The 25,935-nt window shown below is 41.7% G+C and overlaps 1 protein-coding gene across 1 annotated transcript; it reads left to right on the top strand.

The window, feature by feature from the left end:
- Nucleotides 1-99: 99 nt before the first annotated feature.
- Nucleotides 100-24,936, top strand: LOC119550249 (retinal homeobox protein Rx). Its single transcript, XM_037858824.1, has 6 exons — nt 100-731; nt 1,929-2,075; nt 7,334-8,458; nt 9,180-9,346; nt 23,270-23,435; nt 23,992-24,936. Exons 1-6 carry the CDS (start codon nt 368-370, stop codon nt 24,741-24,743), a joined length of 2,721 nt encoding a protein of 906 aa, XP_037714752.1. The 5' UTR covers nt 100-367; the 3' UTR covers nt 24,744-24,936.
- Nucleotides 24,937-25,935: the final 999 nt, after the last annotated feature.

The following is a 25,935-nucleotide window of genomic DNA, read 5'->3' as shown; positions in this document are numbered from 1 at the left end:
CCGGGAAACACACACACATTGTACACTGTGTATATATAGATGTGGTAAGCTCAACCGGTTTCCAATTCGATTTGGAAACTCGAGCCGTCAGCGGGCCACAGTCGCTGTTTTCGAGTTTATTGCCAAGTCTGCCTTGGCCCGGTGCGCAACGGTTTCGGTAGTTGGTAGTTGCTACTTGGTACTTTCGCAGCTAAAGTTTTCCCGCTTGTGACTGAAAAGAAAAATGCTTGACATTTAGTTAGAGGAAAAGTGAAGAAAACTACGACAGAGATAGAGATCGAATTAAATACAATTTCTGTGTGTGTGTGTGGTGCCCAAACTGTGATCAATCATATCATTGCCGATTAAAGTACTTTTGCCGAACCCCATGGATATCAAAGCCTCGACGCCGCCCGCCCTTGAAGTGGCTCCTGGCCAGCCAGGATCGCCAGCGGGGAAGCCAGGGGCTATCTCGGGTGGAACTCCTGGTCCCGGTGGTGGAGTGACCAACTCCGCCGTGGCCAGCAACAACACCGCCGCCACATTCCAGCACATCTTCGAGCAGCTCGTCCAGCAGGGCGGCGGCAACCACAAGCTGCCGCCCAAGCAACTGGAGCACCTGCGCCACCTGCTCGGCAATGTGAGGGACGCCAAGAACCTGCAGATGATCGTGGAGAAGTTCAAGAACCTGGAGCAGTTCCACGAGCACTACGCCGCCCACCTGGCCAACAACAACACTGTGATCTCGGAAGGTGAGCAGCCCTGCCGACGGCAAATTTCAGTTTGATTTACGGTCAATTGATGGAATTTATTAGGCTTTTCAATTCCAGATTTTAGTCTTAGCCAGTGGACTTGTAGAACGTTTTCCAAATGTTTTCGAAAATATTTTGTTAGATAAACTAGACAGTTTTAAAGGAAAGAAACCATTAAGTTCATTATGATAAACATTAATTGTATCAATTGGAAAGCAAAATAGGATCACAATGAACAAAAGATCAAGTAGGTAGGGAATTTTAGATTACTTAGAATAAATAAATTAAAAAATTCAGAAAATTAAATCTAAAGGGAAATGAGAATCTATACTTGGATTTTATAGGCAGTATAATAATGTTATGAACTGTTTAGTCAACTTAACGTGATAGAAAATTGAAAAATGATTGTTTATATGTATTTAAATTAATATATTGTACAAGTTTTAAAGGATCAATATCAACAGATAAGTGAATACATGTAATGAAATGATGTTTTTCCAAAAGTTGCTTTCCGTAGTATAAAGGACTCACACTTACCATTCATATTTTGTTCGACCATTTAATTTTAAAAGCTCTATAGTTTATTTTTCCCCGTGTGGCCTTTGCCGGAAAAGGCTTGCAATTGTTTGATTATAGATTTAATTAACACAAATTGCTGCCGGACACGGACATTCCGGAGTGATCCCACCATCCCGATATTGCCCCATGAATGCCTGAGAGTGTGCGTGTTCACAGCAATGTTTTTTAGTGCATTAACATGCACAGCGGAAAATTTGCGAGAAAAATTATAAGCTAATTGCAAGACGAGGCAATCAAAGGGATTTACCCGCTGCACTTTCCACTCACCACTTTCCACCACTCGCCACTTGGCACAGTTTGTTTTAATTTCGTTAAAAATGCATAAAGCCATCAGGCAACATGTTGCCTACTTTCCAGCATGCCGTCGTGACAACTGGCCATTTTATTCAGGGGCAGAGAGGCGAGGGGCGACCAGGTTGCAATTACAGCTTTTAGCTCGTTAAAATCGCAAATAAAGTTGTGTGTATGTGGACTGGACTAAATTTTAATACTTTCGAAATTGCTGACAAATTTGCATAGAGTCGCCGGGGTCTGTCGTGCGCCTAATTGACTTTGGCAAACTGTTGGCAAACAGGCTTTTAATTCAGGTCCTGTTTTCATTTTTTTTTTACCCCGCAGATAGCAACGACTTGCTAAAGGATAATGCCAGGAAGTTCGGATCGGGCGGACAGACCCTAACGCCGCGCCACACAATCGATGCCATTCTGGGCCTGAAGAATCGCAATGGCACTGGGAATGGCCGAAATGCAGAGGCGGTCAGCGATGGTAAGTCATTCAAAATAGGGGCTAGAACCATATAGAACCTCTAGTATTATTTGCCCATTAGCCGGTGATCGGTGGTTGGCTGTCATAAAAAAGGCAAATCGATTTCAATTACCCACTAGCAGCTAGCAGGCCCTGGAATCAACAAACACAATCGCAAAATTGTATTAGCCTTGACAGGGGTGGTGGTGGGTTTTTGGGTGGTGCGGGTGGCTCTGGGTGGCTCTGGGTGGTTTAGGTGGGTGGTGGCGTCGGGACTTGCACTTTGGCAACGCCTCGAGATCCACGACAGCTGATAAGCAATCAGTCAGCGGTAATCGCTCGCCAAGAAAACGAAACGAGCCCCGAAAAGGAAGTCACATTATAGAGATGGGATTAGAAACCCTCCTCCGCTTTCCTGGGGGGCCAATTTAAAGTTCTATTAGTTTCGCCGGGGAGGTATGGGAATGAATACTTTTGAAGGCTTTTTAACTGGATTATAGTGGGGATTTGTGGTGCCAGCTGGCGACGGCTCCTCCCCATCCGGTGGGTGCCAAAAATAGTCTTCTGCACGTCATTTATAATTCATTTCGCTTCTGTTTTGATTGCCGGCAAGCGATTGTCGCTCTCGCGTCTCGACCACGCCCACCGCCCACCGCCCATGCCACAAAATTGACAGCGACTTGCGAAAAATGGGTGGGCATTGATATTGCCGCGATTATGGTTATGGCCATAACGCCATAGCCTTCAGTCCTTGGATCATCCAGGCGACGAGGTGAGAAATTAGGGAGTTGATTTTGCCATTTCGGAAGAGGAATAGTGTTTTTAGTCCTTCTATGTTATGGGAGGTGTGGACAGGACATATTCTTACACACAGAAAAAAAACCATTGATCAAATCTTAATCCATTATAATGTTATAGTCCCCTAATCCATAAAATTGACTTTACTCATTCTATAAGTCAATGATATGATAATACCATTTATTATTTTGTTGGACAGTATACTTTTTGTGTGTAGAGAATAACACAAGTAAAGCGTTGGAAACACCTTTATAAAAACTTAGGATTTTACGATGGTCTTAAAGAATTGATATTCCTTACAAACAAAATAACAAAAATTCTTAGAGGCATCTAAATCAACTAAAAATTATATTAAAATCAAAAATAAATTTAAAATTGTATTATGATCTTAAGCATTTAAAGTCTCTATAAACAAAATAACGATAATTTTTATGTCATCTAAATCCACTAAACGTAGTATTCAATCCAAATATAAATGTAAAATATGTTCACCAATCAATCCTTACTATTTATTTTCTGTGGCTGTAGTTGTGGCGAAATACCCTTAAAAAGCGTCAAAAAGCTTATCATAGATCTTAAAAAATGTAATGTTAACAACAATCATCTCTATTTGCATTAACAAAAGAAATAATAAATTGTTTAAATCGCCAATTCAGCAGTTTTCAACCCACATGCAGAAATCCAAAACAATTAGCAGCAAGTAGACTTACAATTAATTCAATTAAGTGGTTTCGTAAACGCTCCAAACAGACACCTCCAACTTAACCATGATAATGGAGCCTACCAAAGACCTCCGACAAGCAATAACAACAACGTGATAAACAAATTGACAACAACATTAAGCCCAAAACAAAATGGCGCTAGGCGACAACAACAACTACAACAGGAGCACAGGTTAAATGGCCGCAAATTAATTAGAAGCAGGCTAATTAGTAGTGGGGGGGTGGTGGTTAAATCAAGGGGAGGGGGGCTAACCTACAAGGCAAGCTCACAGCGTTTCGCATTTAAGCCATAATTAAACTGGCGGCCAGACACAAGCCGTCAAAAAGCATTTAAACTGACAGCTGGCGGCAACAGTGGCGTCCCACGGGCAGAACAGAAAGAGACGGGTAGAGTGCAGCAGAGAGAGAGGGAAGATATCGATGTAAGATGTAAACAATCATTAAAAGCGGAGGAGGCACAAGTGCATTTGGCCAAGAAGCGGCAAAAATCAACTTGCTCTGCATCGTTAAGATCGAGATAAGCTAAAAGAAAGAGCGACAGAGAGGGGGATATGCCGATGGAAAGAGACGGCAATCGAAGTGATCCCATACGATGCGATCCCCTTCACGATCCATCTACACGAGATCTGTTAAGCAGTTGACGCGGCATTAAATTGAGCATTAAGGCGTCTTAATGATTTTAATGCGTCTCTGTGGTCGTGCGTCGGCGTCGTCTTATTAGCCGCTTTTTGTGGCTTCTACCACTTTTCATAACTATACCCCCAACCCTCTCAGATCCCCCTTCTACCCCAAACAAGCACTTGTGATTGACAGTTTTGTTTATGGCTTGTTTCGCTTTTTAATATGAATCCGATATCGCATCTCATCTGGCTGTAAAGATCTTCCGGCGAACAAGAAACCAGCCGAAATGTGCATTTCCTTTCGGCCCCTACCTGTTCGGGCCATGACTTTTAGAAAACCCGCTGCGGCTAATAACATATCAATTAGGCCGCCTAATGGCCAAGTATTGGGCCAACAATGGGAATCTGTCAAATCATCATTAGGATTAGACCTTCTGAGGGGCCAAGAAGTGAAGAAGTGACGCGATTAACGTCAATTTGTCCCTCACATTGGGCTGGATTCTTCGGAAACACCAGTCAAATTAGAGCAAATTGAGAAGCCATTCTAATCATGGTCTAGCATCTCTCTAAAGGAAAGTTTCTCGTTAGCTATTTGTACCTTTTAGCATCCCAAAATTGAGCATTTAATGTGGCAGCTTGGATTTTATAATCAACTTTAGTTGCGTTAACAACCGACAAATTTTGAACAGACAACTTGAATTGCCAGGCTAATGGAGAGCGCACGGAAATCATTTCTTAATTGATCTGTCGATCATATTTTACGGGTCTAGCACTGAATGAATACAAAACCTGGTTCTTCAAGCCATCGAACCTGAGTGAATGGGAAGTGGCTTATAAAGCGGTTCATTCAACATTAGGAAGCTTGGTTACCCAATGGATTTTGGAACTTATATTTTACATATCTTTTTAAATGTGTCAATCATACCATTAAAACACTTTTACATATATTACATTACCTAATATTACATAACCCGTTAGAATACACAAATTGGATTCGATATCTTAATGTTTAGACTTACCTATAAGAATATTAAGTTTATAATAAATATGAGCTTAAAAATTGTAATAAATTGGTGGGAACTTTATCTTACTTTCTTTTATCTTTAATATTTGTATCTTATATTTGTCTTTCTAGCTATATATTAAGTTCCCTAGAATTGATTTCAGTCATACAAGTTTTTGATTTATGTCGCGTTATAAAAATATCCCAGCCATACATATATATCCATCACATCATTCACACTTTGGCCAATTGCTTAGGATAGAGACTCCACCTCCCCGTCGATAGGCAGAAAAACTTTTGTTTTTACCTTTTATTTTTCGCTGCTCACGCAATTAACTCACGCACTCCGTGTGGGCAACTCAGCGGTGGTTTTTAGTGGGTTAAGGTGAGCTGAGGGTTTTCGCGGGGGGATTCGGTGGGTCGGTCGGTGCGGCTACTGTCTCTCGCCTCATGTGGCTCACATTCAAATAAACCTATTCCGGCGTCTTTTGTGCTACTTCATTTGCAGAGGCTTTCAAAACGAATTTCGTTGTTAATTTCATTAGCACCACAGTGGCTCAAAATAAAACGCATGCTGGGCGTGTAAATTTCGATTGATTGGTGAAAACGCTTGGAGAGGTTAATTCGGGGCATTTACAATCTTCGTTCGGCAGCTGTTTAAAGTTAATTAGCCAAAATGCTGACCCAATTATTCGAACTGAGCCGAATCGGAATATAATTACATTAGACAATCGACTAAGCGAAACGCGCTTACATCGAAAAGCAATTATCCAAAAGACTATCAAATAATTACAGATATTCTCGAGTAGCAACTTCCCAGTCTGACTGGATAATTGGTTTTGTTTTCCATTCAACGAATTGGCCCGCCCCGAAAGCCAATTTAACATAGAAATTGAATTCGGTTTCACAAAATCCAGCCCAAAAGCTACCAGGACCTGATATATCTAAGCTTGAAATATATATATAGAGCCAGGCCAACTAATGACTTCCTTGCATGTCACGTGATATGCACAAGCGCTAGTTGGAGAACGCCCATTAGGGACTTGGGACCCATATATACCAACCGCCTCATCTGGAACTCCTCCTCTGTTTTCCGAGAATTTTTATTGCCTCACATTGTAAATACCAGGCGTCTAATTGAAAGCCGTTTATTAGTGGGTGGGAGGTCAACAGGTCGAAGGCTTCCATTCTACGCCGCCAACCACCAAATTAAATAACACGTTGCTATTAGCCGCGCTGTTCAAGGCTTTTAGCAGGGCCAGGCCAGCAAGTTGGCAAACAGCTTTATGACTTCGCTTCCCGCCTCATTGGGCATTCTAATTAAAATCTAATCAGGTGACTAAAGGTGAGGGCGTATGGCAAAGGGTACCTCAGAGCCTCATCACGTCGCACTAGCCATTGATCATGCTCAATTAATTATACACTTAGTATTGGTTCTATATTTGGGCTGGGCTAGTTTATGAGATCTTTGAGGGGCTTATTAACATTTATTGCAAGTACTTTTCTAAGATTTACGTCGTCAAATGCCATTTTTAGAACGCCATTTTTTAAGAAGCAAATGTAGTAGTAGTACTTCTTAAATCTTATGCTTCATAAATCAGTTTCTGTGATAGCTAAAAATAAATAAAGAAATATGTTTAACTAAGTTGTAATAGGTTTGAGATGTAGGTTTGATATTTAAGAAGCTAGTATAAATATATTTATTTTGTATCGGAAAATATTTTAGAGATTTGTTAAATTTAGTTTTAATAAAACTTATTTATATTTAACATTTTATTTTAAAGACCCTCGCTTGAAGTACTACAATATACACTACTTGAATAGTGTTTATTTGGATGTTTAAATAAAATAGTGATTTATTTTTCATAAAATTGTCACTTTTAGTGTTAAATTGAAAACAGAAATGTATATTTATTAAGTTGGTTAAAATTACATGTTGTCTTTTCTCTCTCTTTTTCTCTATATATGTCGCACAGTAAATGCAATCAGTTAGGTTATTTCTAAGTTAGTGTCGTCAACAACAAGGTTAAAAACAAAGTTATTTAAATCTATAGATTTTATACTTACTCCACTTACTTACTATTCTTTTACCTTACTTATCAATCACTTTTTTTTGAAACCTCGCTGCCTTTTCAGGAGTCATTGACCCCTCCCTGGGCGACGAGGATGCCACGGATCTGCGCTGCGGCATGACCCTGACGCAGCTGCGCAGCATGGACAATCACATGGCCAGCATGCTGCAGCAGCACGCCAAGAACGGCGGTGGCCTGCCCTACGGCCCCCCCACCCCACCGGGGGGTCAGCAGCCCCCAGTGCCGAATGCGACGCCTCTGCACCATGGCCAGCAGATGGGTGGTCAGCCAGGACATCCGACGCATTCCAGCCACCCGCCGCACCATGGACATGCGCCCTTCGGCTATCACAATGCCTTCGGATTTGGCCAGGGCCATGGGTATGGGCACCAGGAGGAGGCGGCGGGCAATTACCTCAACTCGATGCACCAAATGGTCGAGGCCAATCAATTGCAGCCCGGAGCCTCGGGTGCAGCTCCTCCGAGCGGCCCACTGCCGCCCAGTTCCTTTGGCAGTCATCAGCAGCATTTGGCCGCCTTGGCTGCCCAGGCGCAGGAGCAGCAGAGTCAGCAGAATCAGCATGGCAAATACGCCAAGTCATCGCCCACTGGAGCGGGTCCTCCCCATCCACCGCCTCCCTCATCGGGTGCCTACTTCATGGAATCCCAGACGGCGCCTGTTGCCCCATCACAGATTGGCTACGACGAGCGTTCAATGTCCTCCACCAGCGATCTGGAGGAGGACGACGATGACGCGGCAAAGATGCAACTGGACGTGACCTCGCCGCCCACTCCGGCGCCACGTGGTCCGCTGGCCGCCAAGCGCAAGTCCGCCGGCGTCTTCTGTGATGATAATGAGCCGAAATTAGCCAACGGTCAGATGGGGGGCAATTACGGCATTCGGGCACGCAGCCTGGAGGAGGTGCATCATCAGCAGCAGCAGCAGCAGTCGCATCACCAGCAGCAACAGCAATTGCAACAACAGCAGCAACAGGGCTTTCAGCACGACTTTCGCAACAACAGCAATGGCAACAATCCCAGCGGCAACAGCAACTCCGGCGATCATGGAGAGCGTTTGAACGCGGACAGCGACAGCTTGGTCAACGGCAGCTGCGCCTCCAGCGAGGATCTCAACCAGACCAACAGCAGCGAGCAGGGCGAGAAGATCACTTCCGGCAGCGACGATGAGGGTGAGTAGAGAACCTGGCTTAGAACAGACTTTTAAGATGAAAATAATCTCTTATAAACTGGGAACCGAACCGAACCAAAAAAGTTAAAAATTTTTAGTTTTATAAAAAATATCTCGTGCATTTAAACTGACCTATAGGGACTCACCACAGCAAGGTCACAATCTGTAGATAGATAGTAAATCTTAAATTAAAAGTCGTGTAAGAGTTTTTTTTTATTTAAACTTGAACAGACCAGGTATTATTTATGATTAAGTAGACAAAAATGAAATAGGGTTTGGAAGTTTGATTGTATAAAAAAACTTCGTATCATTAAATACGTGTCAGAGGATAGATGGATCAGTGCTATTATATTTCGTAATTTCGAGATATTTATCCATGATTGAGTAATACAAAGACGGATTATAAAAATACCATTTTATGAATTGTCTGCTAGAAGAATTTTTTCAAATTGGATTCAGATAATATGACTTGTTAATACATTTATTGGAAAAACTAACATATTATATTTGACATTTTTTAAAAACTTTTACTTATTTATGGCAAAATCATGTTTGTTAGCACTGCTATTTAATAGATAATCTTACGTTCTTTACCAATAAAATCTGAGGGTCAATAAAATGAATAAAGCAAATTAAGTTCGAAATAAAGCTAATACTAAAATGGAGTCTTATAGTTTAAAAAAATCCTTATGATACCAAACGCATTGTATTGCAATCGGCAGGCCAAGACGATAACTGCGCCAAGAAGAAGCATAGGCGCAACCGCACCACCTTCACCACCTACCAGCTCCACGAGCTGGAGAGGGCCTTTGAGAAGTCGCACTACCCCGACGTCTATTCCCGCGAGGAGCTGGCCATGAAGGTGAACCTGCCGGAGGTCCGCGTCCAGGTGAGTCATCTCCAGTCCAGTTCGGTCCCCCCTATATAGATACATGTATGCAGTATCTCTTGTGTCTGAGAGTGATTTACACCCGTACCTCTGCTAATTGTGCAATCAACGTGTCTGCAGAGCGGAGTAACCGCCAGCCAGGCTCCGGAAATTAAATAATTTCCGTTTGCTATTTATTTTAACGAAATTAAGTTGTACCCGCTGCTTATCATCCCCTGGCATCTGAAGCTCCTGTGAATGCAAGGTGTTAGCCTACCTATATGTACGTTTGGAATACTTGGCATGGATTTATGGCCGGGGGATCCTTAATGAAAGCAGAACTAGATATTTGCATTATTTGATTGACTTAGACAACGATTGCAAGTAGTTTAGCAAGATTGTGCGTTTTCTACTTTGCATGCAAAGGCCATTTTTGTGCTTTAAACCTAAATTAACAAATAAACCAGAAGCAAATTAAATACATCTATTTTGGCATAACTCTTTTCGTTATTCATTTATGGTTTTTTAACCCCTTACCATGCCTTAACCCCTTAGGAGCCATAATAATTGTCAAACTTTGCGCATAAATTGCTTCCGAGTGCATGGAACAATTTATGTCTCAATAGCAAAATGACAACGCCGAAAGAGTTCTCAAGTTGGTCTGTGGCCCATTGAATGAGTTTCCTTTTCTTCCTCGGAGAGAATTATGCATTTTATGCGACTATGCGCTTTTATGCTCGGAAACAGAGACACTGAGGCAGTGGCAATGTAGCAATGTGGCGATGTGCCGATATGGCGGGATGCCATGTCTGGCAGCCATTCGTTTTGGGTGGCAAATTGTGACGTGAACGGGCGGGGCGCCTCGTAAATTCCATTCACGGCGGTGTAGCATAAAATACGCTTAAGCAGCAGAGACTATCGATGGGCCAAAGTGGGTGTTACACATGGAAAAAATATAGTACATCAAATAAATACATGTCATTAAGGGTAAAGAATATGAATTGTATATGTCAATAGATACATTTTGGCATGATGTTTAAGCTAAGAGTAACGAATATGTCTTAACAAATTTGACATTTCAAATAATATTCTGGATCATTTACCACAAATATTTCGTCTGTATATTATAAATATAGAGAATTTGAATTACTTCCCTCTTAATAGCTCTCCTTTCTACGTCCTTATTAAACCAAGCAGTCGACATAATGAAGAGGTTTTTATTTAATTACCATATATGATACATTATGATATATAATAATATAATAATTAATTTTTTAAACCAATTTTTATTGTATTCGCCAAATAAAAAATTGTATTATACTTTACGACCCAACATTTCTTAAAAAATGTGATTTTCATTTTGTTTTGGTAGTATACTATTCTTTCTGTGTAGTCCATGGCAGTGGGAAATAGGGACCCTAGCTCTAACTTGAGGCTGCTGTAAGTTCTAGAGTGGACCAGGCAATTGGCATAGTTTTCCGACCGCAAGCACAGGAGTGAGGCAAATCCGGGGAGGGGAAATGGGCCCCCCTCTCCGGTAAATGCAAAGGACATATCAAATTTCACGATTTCGTTTCGCTTCCTCAGCCGACAAATCATTTTTATTGACTAAACATTATCGTGCCCACAGCCAGAGTTGGCGACACTGTCGTCGGCGTCTCCAACACAACACAGGACATAAATAAATAAACAAATACCGAAAATGCCGTATGTATTTATAGGTATAGGTAAAGGTTTAGCTATAGGAATACAAAAGTAATGAAGCGAAATCGCATAAAAATTTCTGCTTCTGGGCCTTCTGGCCCTCATGTGTCACTTTGTCAAATTGACACGAATTCAAATTATGCCAGCAGGAACCGAAACGAGCTATAGCCTCTATGGCTCTATAGTTCTATACCTCCAGCTCGTGCAATCTCCAACCCTTTGACTCGTTTTTTCGATTTAGTGGGGTGCACGGTTCACCGCCATCCTCGTCCTCGTCCTGGTCCCCATCCTGATCCTGTGTGTTTGTAATCGTATTTGCGGTTAGTTTGCATGAAGTTCTAGTTATCGTTTTTACTCCTTTGCTTCCTGATTTTTTTCTCTTTTTTTTTGTACCCTTTGACTGGGCCTGGGAAATTGCTTGGTGTGCAACTCGTTGAAGGTGGAAATTTGTTTTGATTAAGTTTGCTCGCACACACACTAACGTCCACACACTATAGGCTGGCGAAATAAAAAAAAAAATAGGAAATGTAACCAAAACCAAAGTTGACTGAGTTGTTTCTTTCTGCAAAAACCCAGTCAGCCATCCACCAAATAGAATTTCTCGTTTAGATGAGTTCATTTCAGGGTTTCACTTTGGTCGCCCACTTTTCGTCGGTTTCTTTTTGGTTGCTGTCATTGCATTGTAATAGATTTGTTAAATGTTTGTTTAAAAAGTTTGATTGGATTTTGCATTTTGTGTATGGCAATGGAATGAATTTCTCTGTGGCTTGTTTGATTGTTGTTTAAATGGCAATATACGTTGACAGACGAGGGCCATGTAACAATGCAAGTTCAATTGAAATTGTGCCATTTTGTGGTTTAGCACTGGCCCAAAAGACAGCTAAAACAGGCCATAAGGGGGGCAACCATTAAACAAGGGTTAGGGTTAGGGAAGTCCTGAGCTCGGGGATTATCGTTGATGGTAACCAAAACAAAACGCGTTAAGCCAGCAAATTAAATGGCAGATTAACGCCCAGAAGAAAAACGTAGCTAGACGATCATTAACACTTGCCTTGGTAATATACATCGCTTCGTCCCCCGATATAAAAACACTGGGACCCTGAGAGCCGCAACATATGTCCTGGGAGATGACAATTACTTTTGTTTGGATTACTGACTGACAGGGCTGAGTGCGGTTTTCCTCCTCGAGGAGGGTTGTCTGGCGCCCAGTCAAGGGTTAAAGCCGCCAGTCGACTCAATCACACGCCGCATTAAACCGGGGGCCGAAAAAGAGTTTAATTAAAACTTAATTTGCCATGGCCGAGCGCAGAAAATCGATTCAAGTTGGGGTTGGATATGTATATATTATAGAAAAATATATTTTTTTCAATACGAATATCAGGTAGATGTGAGTGACATGTCTTGGTTTAGTTAGGCAAATAAACATGACTATTTCCATGTGCAACTAGCATTTTTATTGGGTTTATTAGCAGCAAAAATAAACAAAGAGGCAAAAGTTTGTGTCAATTATTTTGCATAGTCAAATGATTAAATATCGTAAACCTGTCAAAATATCCTGCGCCAATGCAAATAATAATCCTGTGTAATAGTTTATTTATCTGAATATATTGCTCATACGACATGTGTGACGTGACACAGACAGCCCGAAGCGTTCTCTATATCCGAATGTGTGTGCATAAACAGCAAACAAATAAAAATGTCATTTCACTAACAAATAAAATAGATTTTTATTGCATTCCACTCGGGCTGCGTCTTTTGCCGGAGCTTGAATGCGGATTTACCCCCAACTCGACATTACCACCCACCCACATTTTTATGCTCATTTCGTTGCGGGCTTCGTTCTGGTTTCTGCTTCGATTATTTTTTATTGAATATTTACTTCAACTTTGGCATTCGTTTGCTTGCATGACCGTTTTATCGACAACTACCCGCCCTGTCCTCCTTGGAATCCTCGAATCCTCACGTAAACGCTTTCGTTTTCACATGCCATAATAATAATGCATATTAGGTTCATTTGTTTAGACCCGCTTTTTGCCCCCAGCCCCATGAAATCCTATACAAATCTAATAATGAAAACGATCGCTGGCGCCGACTGCCAAACAAGCTCGTTCATCGCCATCGTTCGGGAGCTTGAATGTCCTGTGCGGGTCATCAAATCGAATGAATAAAGCCATTGAATGCTTAAGTAGGCTGGTCCCACTGGGCTTTGGAATTGGGGAGTAAAAAGCTTTCAAACTTATTTAACTTATTGTCAAGCGGAGGTCCCACCAGAACCTCGGAGTAGTCACTTTGGTCCTTTTTGGGAGTGGCCGGGTCTTTTAAGGCCATTTATTAGGCACTTGTCCTGATTTGTGTCCGTTTGGCCAGTGTGCCCAGAGCAGTTAATGAACATTTGCATTTCTCTTTTGTGTGGAGCACTCCCGTCGATGAAATTAAATGACAATGAAATATGCATCACGCTCAAGCGGCAGCTGCCTTGAAGTGGGCGGAGGTGGGTGGGTTCAGGAAGGTGGGTGTAAGAGGGTGGGTGTGGGCAAAGCAATTAACACATTATGCCACCTTGGCATAACAACAATAACAACGGACAGGGGGAGGGATCGAAAGCCGGGAAAACAAAGCCACCGCAAGGGTAAATAAATGTCAGGTCACAAAGGGCAGACGGGGCTAGGGAGTTGCCCTATCCGGAACCCGGGCTTACAATATATTTAGACTGGGTCTGGGTCTTGTGCTTGTATGCTTGCTTTACACATCTGCCGCTTATTAAAATGTATTTTGATCAACTGTCAACTGAAACAAAAGACAACTTGAGCGTAACTTACGAGTATTTGAAATGAAACGGCTAATTTAGGTGACGCGGGTGGGTTTAACATAAAATAGGGAAGGAGGGTCTAAAAATTCCTGAAAATATAATACTATTTACATATATGCGGAGATTACTACACTGATTAACGGATTGTGCCATGATTATTTAGACTATTTTTAAAAGGGGAGAAATTAGAAAATGAATATTTTTTAAATCTATTTTAAATTATTCAATGGTACGCTTAACTTTTCCTGTGAGTATTGAGTTAATACTGTTTTTTTCTGTATGGTTAGTATTTAAGTGCAATTAAAAATTGTATACAAATTATAATTATAATATTATTGAAAGTAATCGTAATAATAGCTGTATTATTTTCCTTTATTTTTTTTTAGCCATCGTATTATTGTATTTCATTTTGAAGTTTAAGCTTCCTTTTTCACTTGAAGTTAGAAGTTTTTTATATCCTGAAGCAAGCCAGAAACTTCACTGATGAATCCACCTCTAATGTACCACAAAATTAAGCTTAATCGTCGTAACTCAATTCTAATTAAAGACAGTTGACTAAGCCCAAGAAGGGATACGCGGGTAAGGGGAGCACCGAAATCTCACAGAAGTTTGCCGCTTTCAATTAACCCTCATTAGAAGCTCTTTTCGGGCCAGGAGAAGAAAGCCTTCTGCGATCGAGACACGCCCACGCAGAATCCGTGTCGCAATTAATTAAACTTGAAAGCCAAAGCGCAGATAGCAGAAGCTGAATCGGAATCCGAAGAGTAGGGGTATTGGGAAGAAGATGACGACGCAATTGCGGGGCGGCTCAAAGGAATTTCAAAAGTTGCAAGAGGCAGAGGGGTTGGGGTTCTGGGGCCGGAGATGCCGAAGGATCTGGCAAGGACCACATTGTCGGCATCGTTTGTGTTTGTTTGCGATGGCATCCAATTTCATTCTTTTATGCGACTTATTGAGTTTGCTCTGCGCCGCCGCCACCGCCGCCGTCGCCGTTGTATGTCCTTTAGGTCCTGGCCTGGTACGGGTCTGATGTCCTGGATCGGCCAAAGGGTGTTGTTGTCTCCAGTTCCTGGGCCCCGGGGCAGAGTTTAAAGGCAGCCTACTACGCGGCCGCCTTTCATGCGCATCCTTTCCACCGTTTAAGCTGCGAAACGTGTCCTTGTGCTCTCGCTATTTGCTCTGCCAGGACCTCGGCCATGATTGCGCTTTTTACGTGGCTAATACAATCAGAATCGGGCCACGTGCTGGGGATTTGTTTTAGTTTGTCTCAAATTCACCGTAACCTGTCAACACACATTTTAATATAGATGCATAAATCAAACGGAATGAAATTATAAATCAAACATGTAACCCCTGGGTTCACCCTCCATCGAGGTCGGTTGCAACCCCCGTAAAACATCATAACACACTTGACATCCCATGCCCACTCCATTTGTTTGGCTTAGAGCGAAATAAAATATAAACCAATGTAATCAAGCGAAGACAATTACAATTACAATGAAATTATTTCCCATTTTGTCAGGGCGTTTTTTTTTGTATGGTAAATTACTTTTTGCCAAAATATCCTTGGATCTCTGAGAAAACAGCGAGGAGAGCAGCTGTTTCGGCAGGACTTTCCTGAACTCCTCAAGTGTCAAGTGGAAAAAGGGGGTGGGTTAGATGGGAAGGTGGGTGGTTTATTTGAAGAGGCCATCACACCCCTCGTTGATGGGAACATTATGAATATTATTCAATTTGAACGCCTAAATGCTTTGTAATGAGTTGCACATCTGTTCGCTTCAGCGGGCGTTTTATTTTTTTTTTCTGTAGCTCGGAGTCAAAAGGCAACAGGATAAAGGATAAAGTGCGGGTGCTTTCGAGTATTATGCTTTTATTGCATTACAGCCCTGTCCTGTGTGTGTCAGATGTCAAGGATGCACTCAATCCAGTTTAAAGTTTACAGAGTGATTCAATTATGACTTTGATTTTGGATTTGGTAATCGGGGTATCCAGAGAATGATGAACTTCATGTGCCCTATTTTCCAGCCCAAAAACACTCTGATGCCTCTCTGCTGTCAGTTTAAATGAGCATTGGGCTTAAGTTGTCAAATTAGCGGCAACAATACAATTTCAATTTCGATCCACAGTCAATCAAAAGAATGCCCAGGCCAGGGAATTTCCAAGCCAAACAGGTAGAAATCGGGGGACTTGGTTACTTGGGCATGCATGCGATACGTAAAATTGACTTAATCAGCTTTATATAAATGCTTATTTTGACAACGATTGGGGTGATGGAGCCGCATGCCCACATATGTACGCTAATTATGTCAGGCCCAAGCGGCTTATTATAATTTTGAGACATCATGTTTATGGAGCTCACAAAACAGGGAGCTCCTTTGCCCCAAGAATTCCGTTCTCGGCTCGCTTTTCCGCTTTTAATTAATTCCCGCTGCCTGCTAATTGGTTTTATGCGTTTCCCAAACGAATTCCTCCCGCCGACTGCATAAATCACAAAACACTTAAACAATTTTCCAAGCTCGGGCTTCGGTCGCTCGTTCACGTTGATTACGTGCTAATTAATCACCTAAACAAATTTTGCTTCGGCTGGCAGGTGGAATAACTATAATAACAATATTATTTTCGAGAGCACGCAAATTATAATTAAGTTATCAGGGGACAAACTTTGAATGCGAATAGGCCCCGAAAACTATGCCGGTCTGCACGGTAGAAAAAACATTGTACCTTAATATGCTGTTAAAACTTGAATAACAAAATGCTATGAATATCTTGGAGAGGTTTAAAAAATACATATATTTTTATAGGGAGTGAGAAACATATTTTCATAACTTTTGGCGGGGTACGTAATTTTTGAGGAATTTTTATTGGGTGTTTAAAACAGTTAAATGTTGAGCTCTAAAGAGCAAAATTATATATTTTACCCTTCAAAAATAAAAACATTAGTTCTTTATAAATTTATGTTATAATAATAAACAAATATCAATGTTTATCATCACTTAAAGTGAACTTTAGGTATGGGTATCCGCTAATAATCGTTTTATCCGTAGTTTTTTGAAAAATTAGAATTTATTTAAGTTCTAAAACCTACTTAAGCCTACTTATTTTGGCATCATAAAGAACTTGACTACCTATTTTTCCGTTTAGGTAGGCTTAAATTTTGCAGTGCACTTCCATCTATTTGTGTGTCCCCAGAAATTATTCAAATTGAGCGTGGCAACTGCTCAGAACGGGTCTGAATCGGATCCCCCGCCCATCCCTGAGGGCCCTCGACTGTTGCAAATTAAAAATGCGTCAACAGAAGTTTGTCCCTGTAAATGTGAATGTGCCAGGAAAGTGGCAGGGACTAAGGACCTGAGGCCCAGAACCCCGTGTGACAATCGAGCTAAGCAACCCCGAAAGGAGCCCGGTATTTGTCGTCCTTTGTAGCCGATTTAACTGCTTATTAACTGTGCGTGCGGCCGTTTCTTTCGCTCGGAATGCTGCCCGGCATGTCAGCGAGTAAATAAATAGCTAATTAAATACAGGGTGCCACGTGGCTGCTGGCAAACACGCCCCGGCAAACAAACCTCCTCTGCTCCTGCTCCTGAGCCAGCTCCTTTTCCCTGGCCAAAGTCAGTTTCATGGCACATGGAACAATTGAAATCCCAAGGAAACCCGAGCCCTGATCGAGTGGGTGTCGGATTGGCAGCTCGCTCTCCTTGAAGGGATTTCCTGCTTTCCCTCGACTTTTCCCAGGGCGACATTTGAGGCGGAGTCACTGGCCGAGTCTGTGGCTGTCAGAGAATCAAGATTTGTCGCGTGTCTGGCCTTCGATTACAGGACTCTCGGTGGAAAAGTAAAACTACAATTAGCCAGGGTAAGGGGTGATGTGAAAAGCTCAAAGGGCGGAGCTAAAAGTGTGGGAGCCAAAGGTCGTTACATTTCCTTACATCATGGGAAGTTGTGATTTATTGGGGAGAAATATGAAAGTTAGAACGAAAAGCTCTTCTTTTTGTTATTTAAATGTTTCAGTCTAGCGGAGTTGATGTACCCATTTAGAAAGTTATACTGACCTACACTGGTCGGCATATGTATTTTGACAAAATAAAAGTTAAGTATACTCATAACTTGAATTTACTTCTTGTAAACTATAGGCATCAATGGAAAGGTAATTTCAATGCCGTTTGAATGATACAATACATTTCTTTACCCATTCAGTACTTATTGAAAAGGACGAATTTGTGTAAATCAACTTTGAAATTTAAAAAAAAAACTTTTTTCCTCGTCTTGAAAACTTAAATTTTTTGATGCAAAAAGTTTCTTCAAACAAAAACAATAGTAACTGCAAAAAGAATTTTTCAAAAATCATTTTTCTTATATTTTTTATGATTTTTTGAAGGTGACAATGTCGGAAAAAATTTGTATGAAAAAGACAAAAATATGGCTCAAATGCCTGTTTTTAAGCATTTTCAAAAATTCATAAAAAATATAAGAAAAATGATTTTTGAAAAATTCTTTTTGCAGTTACTATTGTTTTTGTTTGAAGAAACTTTTTGCATCAAAAAATTTAAGTTTTCAAGACGAGGAAAAAAGTTTTTTTTTTAAATTTCAAAGTTGATTTACACAAATTCGTCCTTTTCAATAAGTACTGAATGGGTAAAGAAATGTATTGTATCATTCAAACGGCATTGAAATTACCTTTCCATTGATGCCTATAGTTTACAAGAAGTAAATTCAAGTTATGAGTATACTTAACTTTTATTTTGTCAAAATACATATGCCGACCACTGTACATAGGAATGATTATTAAGATACTTTTAGATAGACATTTTCTAGTATAAACATGAAAAAGAGAATAAGAAATCTCCAAATTGTTAAAGTAATAGTTGTATTTAATGCTTAAAAGTATAATATAAATATTTATTTTATAGTTAATATATATCAATAATATCTAATTCAATAGGATACATTTTCCATATGTAGAAGCGTATCTTGAAAAATCTCCCCACCCTCACATTTCACCGCCAAAACCAAAACCAAACGGCGGCATCGAGTGTAAATCAATACGCTTGTCGGCTCTTAAACTAATTAAAACATCTTGCGGATTGTGGCCGTCGTCAAAGCTTTTGTCTTTGCTCTAATTTGTCCTGAATCGCACAAAGAGCCCGAGCGAAACAGGATGCCCGAGCTTCTGCTTCTGGGATTCGGAGGGTCCTGCTTTTTTGGTTCTGGGGCCGGAACTAAAAGCCAACAATGGAATAAAAAACATGTCATAAACTAGCAGGGCAAAAGACTCCACGCTGCGGCATTGTTCCACCAATTTTCGGATGGAATTATGACAGGCCCTGAAAGAATCGAAACGGACTGCTGAATGCTTCGTGTCTGTCTCTGTCTGGAACCGGGACAGCCCTATAATTAGGCTCCCCCAGCCAGGACTTGAGGATTTTTTAATTGAATTAAAGCTTGCGCGAGGAGCGGCCGGAGTTCCCATGCAGTTTGCATTCGGGTTATTACCTTAGGCGCCGCTATCAATATCCTTGAACGCAACGGGTTGTCCTGCCCCGGACTCTCGAACCATTTGCCCCTAGGGTCGGCTCTCTAATTGCAGGACACGCTGGGCCATGTATTTTCGCTTCCATGCAATTAGTTTGCCTATCGCAAATCGAGAAACAAGCTCAAACAAAGTGCATTCGATGGCATCGAGTTTTCAATCAATTTGATTGAATTGCATGACAAACGGGCGGCACTGGAATAATTATAGTCCTGTTTGCTGGCATAATGATTATGCCATGGGCTGCCAGTGAGTTTAGAGTAGATCGCACGAGCTGATTCTGATCCACTTGCCCCCCGCTGGGAGAGATATAATGTTTGCAATGGTTTTACTCTTTCCATTTATAAATCAGCCTGTAAAGAGCTCGTTTCTGGGAAATATATTATTTATTACATTTCCCCTTTATATCAAAAAATCATTTCCCTTTTTAAACCAACACCAAGTGATTTTTGACTTTAAATGGGTTATTAGCGAAGCCAAATCCTATACAGTTTATTCCTGCATCGAGTCAAACAGAAAAAATGGTCAATGGAAACATTATAATACAAACTATTTGCTTATAAATGTGTTTCCAAAAGAAGTCCTTACAATTCTAAGACTCTCCATTAATATGTAACCGAGTAAGGGGTATAAAAAGACCTTTAAACTCAGAAAAAATAATATCAACAAAGTCAAATCTTTTACACTCCAATAATTTCGAGTGTGAGTTACGATAACAAACTCATATTTATTATGCTTCTTAGCCGGGGATTTTCCCTAATAGGCTACACATAAACCTAGCATGTGGTCAATCCAACTTCCTTCCTTCTGTGTTCTCTTGATCAAAACCAGGCCTTGGATTTGGGAAATTAATTGTCCCAGGATCCCTTGCCACAAGAACGAACGTCCTACCAAAAACGGAAGTATGAATAATCCAACAACAAGCGCTTTCTGTGTAATATCAAGTCGAACTGCAACAATTGAACCACCCCCCCTCCTAACAAACCACCCCCCGCTATGCCACCCCTACCCCCCCCACTCCCTCCTCACCCCCTCTCCCTCTACAAGTTGCAAACAGTTTTATTAAGCTGCTGAAGCTCTTGTGTGTTAAAAGTCAATTTTCCAATTTGCAAACTGTCAGAAACATTCGAAAAGCAATTTCTGCCACACAGCGCGGGAAAGAGAGGGCCATATTTAGTCGAGAGCGAGAGAGAGAGAGCGCACATTGCGTATACGCCTTGTATGCTGGGTGAGTTACTTCAACATCTATGTGGGGTTATTCCCAGTTTTTTTCTTCTTCCTTTTTTTTGGGTGGAACGACACTTTGCGGCACAAGTTTTCCAATAAAACGGCAAAACTTTGCTGCGAACAAAATTAAAGAAGACGACAAGGAAAATGGTAGAATGACACAGCCAGAGGAAGAGCAAAATGATGATGATGTTGTAGGGGTTCGAAGGGGAGGGGGTTTTTCGGGGGGGGTCACAAATTGTTTGCTGCCAATGTGAAGTTTATGAAAAAGATTAAAGTTGAAAAGTGGTTGCCTGATGGGTGTGTTTGGGAGGTTGGTTGGGGGTTTCTTGTGGTGAGTCGCGTGCTCCACATGAATGCCAAATTGCTGCAGGCCTGCTCGATAGATGGGTGGTTGGGTGGTTTGAGGACACAACCGGCTAAATGTAGCAAAATTGAAAATGGCTGAAAATGGGGAGGCCTTGCTGAGTGTGTGTGTGTGTGTATGGTGTGTACCCGCCTGTTTGTATTTGTGTCTATGGGGTGGAAAATTGAGTTTGGTCCATGTCATGGTGAAAAAAGGGGGGTGGGCGGAGTGCTGGGTGGTGGGTGGCTGCATCAACAGCCAAAGATGAAAGCAGACAATTTTCCCAACTTTCGGGTGGATGAGCGTGGTGTTGCTTAAAGGTCATTATGATGTTTGTGGGCGTGCCACCCAGCAAGAGAAAGCTTTCTCCCATCTCTCTTTCTCTCTTTGGGGGCTTATATGGGGGATTTTCATTATGGCGCGCCATGAATGGAAATTACAAAATTGATTTTGATGATTTAATTAAAATGAAGAAGCACAAACTCAAATTATAACAGCCAGCAAAGGCCCTCTCTTGCTTTCTCCCTCTCTCTGAATGGGTATGTGTGTGTGGGTTTGAGTGTGAGTGTGAGGGGCTGAATGTGGCCTAAAGCTGCTAACTTTAATTTATTTTCTTCGTACAGATTTGAGAGACAGGAAATTAGACTTTCTAAATGGGATTTCAATTTGGTTGAGCAGGGAAGGGAAGGCTGGTGTGTAGGAAAGGGGAGCCAACGGCATTAGCCATTTTGTTATTGTTGCCTGTCTGCTCTGCTAATTGATATCCGACAGATATTGAAAGATAATCAAGGAACAGCTCTAATTGAAACGGATTTGATTGGCTTTTGATTAGCATGAAATGAGTTTTTGATAGTTGTAAATAAAATAGCCGAATCGAAAAAAATGCAACATGTTCGAGGCCCCTTTTTCCAGAATGTAAGACGAATTATTTTGGATTGAGCTAACGAATAATTATATAATTAAGCTTTGATTGAGATTTTTATTTTCTTGATTTTCTTCAAGTGACGGCTTGGTTATTTTTTAGTTTTTGTGATATACTCGTAATTATTTATTTCACTATTAGTCTTTTTGGAAAGTTAAAAAAAATATTCTCGTCCCAAATTCATACATGTCTACAGTAGACATATCTTTAAGTAAAAACTTTGTAAATTTTTTTTGAACATATATTTTTTTAAATTAGAAAAATCTGAAAAAAAAAACTAGGGTTCTTTTTTAGTTGATTAATTATAACACTTTTACAGACATTTTTCAAGTATATCATCATTAACATTCAATTCATAACTCATTTTTCAACTTTTCCGCCTTGCTGCATAGTTTATTTTTAATTAAACCATCTCAAATTGCATTTTCCGACTGGCAAATTTGTTTTGCAAATCACTTTCGGGGCAACGAAAATAATTTTAAACACCATTATCTTTAATTAAAGAGCCGCAGAGCGGCTGAAACCAGAGCACACAAACACAAGCACGAACACGGGCGCACTCGCACGCACACACTTACAGATGGTTGTTTATGTCCTTGTGGCAGGAGCAGCAACCAAAAACGGCAACAACGACAAACAACATTATTTCATGGTAATGAAATTTCCATCAGAAATAATTTCTTATTAATTTGCGCAAATTGCATTTAATTACTTTGAGCGTGGCAGCAGCAGAAAGTGGGGGCCAGAAAGCCCCCGAGGGGGTGGTAATAACCAGGCGGGGGGCAATGAAAACTTTCCCTAGGCGGCTTTTATCCCCATTCCCTCTCTTTCTCACTCCTTCGCTCGCTGTCTCTTTCTCTCGTTGCCACTAATTAGACAGCCACACTAATACACACTCATTGTTGCGATAATTCTAATTAGAGCCAAGGCAACTAATTGAATTTTATTTTATTTCCTTCGTTACTTTGCTTGATTTTCCCCGTGTGTATGTGTGTGTGGGTGTGTGGGTGTGGAGGGGCTGCTCAGCCATTTTGTTTGCCCGCCTGTGTGTGTATGTATGGGTGGGTATCTGTGCTGGCATCTCTTTTTGTAGGTGTGTGTGTGTTTTCATTAACAATTTTGCGTTGGCCGCCATTTTGCTTTTTGTCTTGTGTGACTCTCTCTTTCTCTTTTGGAGCTTCGACTCTCTTTGTGGAGCTCTTTCGCCGCACCGCTTCCCCCTCAGCTTCTGCTTTCCGTTTCCGTTTTCTAATTACACGTTGTGCTTTTCTTCGAAATGAAAATGTCTTGTTATTGTTGTTTAATGCCCGATTAAATTAGCGCGTTTCTTTCCAAGTGATTAATTTAATTGCTCCAGCCAGCAACCCAATTAGCTAACCCATCTTCTTCCTTTTCTTCTGCTTTTCCAGGTGTGGTTCCAGAATCGTCGAGCCAAATGGCGTCGCCAGGAGAAGTCGGAGAGTCTTCGCCTGGGCCTCACCCACTTTACCCAGCTGCCCCACCGGTTGGGATGCGGTGCCTCCGGACTGCCGGTGGATCCCTGGCTGTCGCCACCACTGCTGAGTGCCCTGCCAGGTAAAAAACTCCCTCTGATCTAGTCTAGAAAACAAAGTCAAATGTTAAAATTCGAGTCATGGAAGTTTTACAATATCACCCACCATTGAGCAGTTCTAGCATTTTTTTCCTGAAAAGCTATATTGACAATCGGATGCCTATATATTTAGTAGGGTTGAATTCGTTATCTTAATCCTTAATCACAACTCATTCCACAAAGTGCTATTGGTTGTGGGCGCTGTTTTCCGTTTTTGTAGCATACTTCTTTGCACAATGTTTTGCAGATGTTTTAGCGTAAAAGAGGGGAGCTTAAGTAGCTCAATTTCGAGATTAGTGTTATAATTTTTTCTATAGACTTAGTTTTTGTTATTATTTTTATAATAAAATGTCCAACAATTTATTCTTATAGTAAAGAAGGTATTAAAGGTATTACAATAAATACTACTTCTTCACTTTTGAATGGTTTTTTAGCAATCAAATACTTGAACGCTCCCATTACCTTGTAATTTAAATTAAAAACCCAATTTTGGAGCAAGATATTTAATTATTTTTCCCGTCCATTCTGTGTACCCCTTAGGCTTTCTGTCGCATCCGCAGACGGTGTACCCCAGCTATCTGACGCCCCCGCTGAGCCTGGCGCCCGGCAACCTGACCATGAGCAGCCTGGCGGCCATGGGTCACCACCACGCCCACAACGGGCCGCCGCCCCCGCACGTGGGTCACGGGGGACATGGTCAGCCGCAGCCACCGCCACCGCCGCCGCCGCACGGAGTGCCCCACCCGCACGCCGGCCACCATGTGGTGCCCCTCTCTCACCTCTCGCCGCACCTGTCACGCATGTCGCCGCATGCTACGTCCTTGGGCTCTCCGCACCACGGCGTGAACCCCCTCGGCACGCCCCTGCACAGCAGCCTGCCGCCCAGTTCCACATCGACGACCATGGCCGTCGCCGCCGTAGTTTCATCCTCGCAGTCGTCCTCCTCTTCCGCCTCACTCGAGTGCAGCGGTCCGGATGTCTGCATGTCGCCCCAGAACCTCAGCATTGGGAATGCCGATTCGAATGGCGATGGACGCGACCTTAGCAGCGACCTCGATGGCGGAAGTACCAGCAGTAATCCGGGCAGCAGCCTGGACAAGTGCGCAGCCAGCGCCAATATCGAGCTGCTGGACGTGGGTCGGGATAGCCCACCACCTCCGCCCACTTCGGGGGGCAAGAGCTCCTCCGCCACGCCACCGGCTGACATGCGGAGCAACTCCATCGCCACCCTGAGGATCAAGGCCAAGGAGCATCTGGACAATCTGAACAAGGGCATGGTCTCCATTGTCTAGCCCCAGACGGTTCCTAACTAACATCGGCTCCAATCAAAAACCATTTCCATTCCCACTCCCATTCCCATGGCCCCCATATCATCTTCTAGGTGTGTTTTAAGTTTAGTGAATTTCGTGTTGTAAGGACTTATTTCGGAAGCAGTTTCTTATATGGTTAACTTAACATGTGCAAAGTGTATTTGTAAAATTTCAATTACTTCAATGAAAAACGGCTGATGAAGAAGTCTATTCCTAATGCATATTAGCACAAAATAAATATGACAAGTTTTAGCTCAAGAGGTCGGTGTTTTTCTGGGGGGGGTCTTGTTATTACCTAAAAATGTTTGAATATTAAATAAAAATACGTATCTGGTTTTATTGCACTTCCTAAAGGATATACAAAAAGTTATTATCACTTGGTGGAATATTACCCCTATAACACAATAAAAATGACAAGCTTATATATAAAATGTCTATAATTTTCTGGGAGGGGTTTATTTAGCAGGGGAGCCAATCAGGGGGTAGCCTGAGGGGACAACAGCCATCAATAACCCAACTTGTCGGGCCAATTATGAGTGCTTATCTGCCCCACTAATCGCCCGTTCAAGGCTACTTAATGACTTGATTAATAAGAAAATCGGGAGACATTGAGCAGAAAATGCTGACAAGCAGTAATTAAATGCAATTAAAAAGGACTAAATGCAGAGCAAACAAAGGACTCACAAGAGGAGGGGGCTAAAACAGGTGCAGTAGCCGCAGTTGAATTTAATAAAGTAACGAATAAAATTATAATTGATTAACGCCGCGGGCAATTAAAATGCAAGCATGTTGCCCACGCCAGGGGGTAACTACCTGTATAAATCCCGAATGTTAGTTTCAGGACCTGTAACTACTGTACAGCTTACATGAAAAGAAAAGCATATCCCACATGAGCGTCACAATTCGCTCAAAGGACCTCGGCGCAATGATAATTGCCAGCAATTACATCAGGCCGCTTATCACACGCACCACATCTAGCCGGAAAATCTCACCCATATGCATATGAAGCGCAAGCACGGGAATAAAACACTGCGTTTACAGTGAAATCGTCGAGGGAAATGGAAATGGTGGCCACTTAGCAGTAGCGTTTAGGGCCAGGGCCAGTTTAATGACAATCACCGATATAACGTTTTTTCTGCCAAGTCCAAATATGTCATGCTATTAAATAAAAATG

The sequence above is a fragment of the Drosophila subpulchrella genome, chromosome 2R (assembly GCF_014743375.2).
Source record: "Drosophila subpulchrella strain 33 F10 #4 breed RU33 chromosome 2R, RU_Dsub_v1.1 Primary Assembly, whole genome shotgun sequence".
NCBI classification, from domain to species: domain Eukaryota; kingdom Metazoa; phylum Arthropoda; class Insecta; order Diptera; family Drosophilidae; genus Drosophila; species Drosophila subpulchrella.
This window is presented reverse-complemented; position numbering and strand designations above follow the sequence as displayed.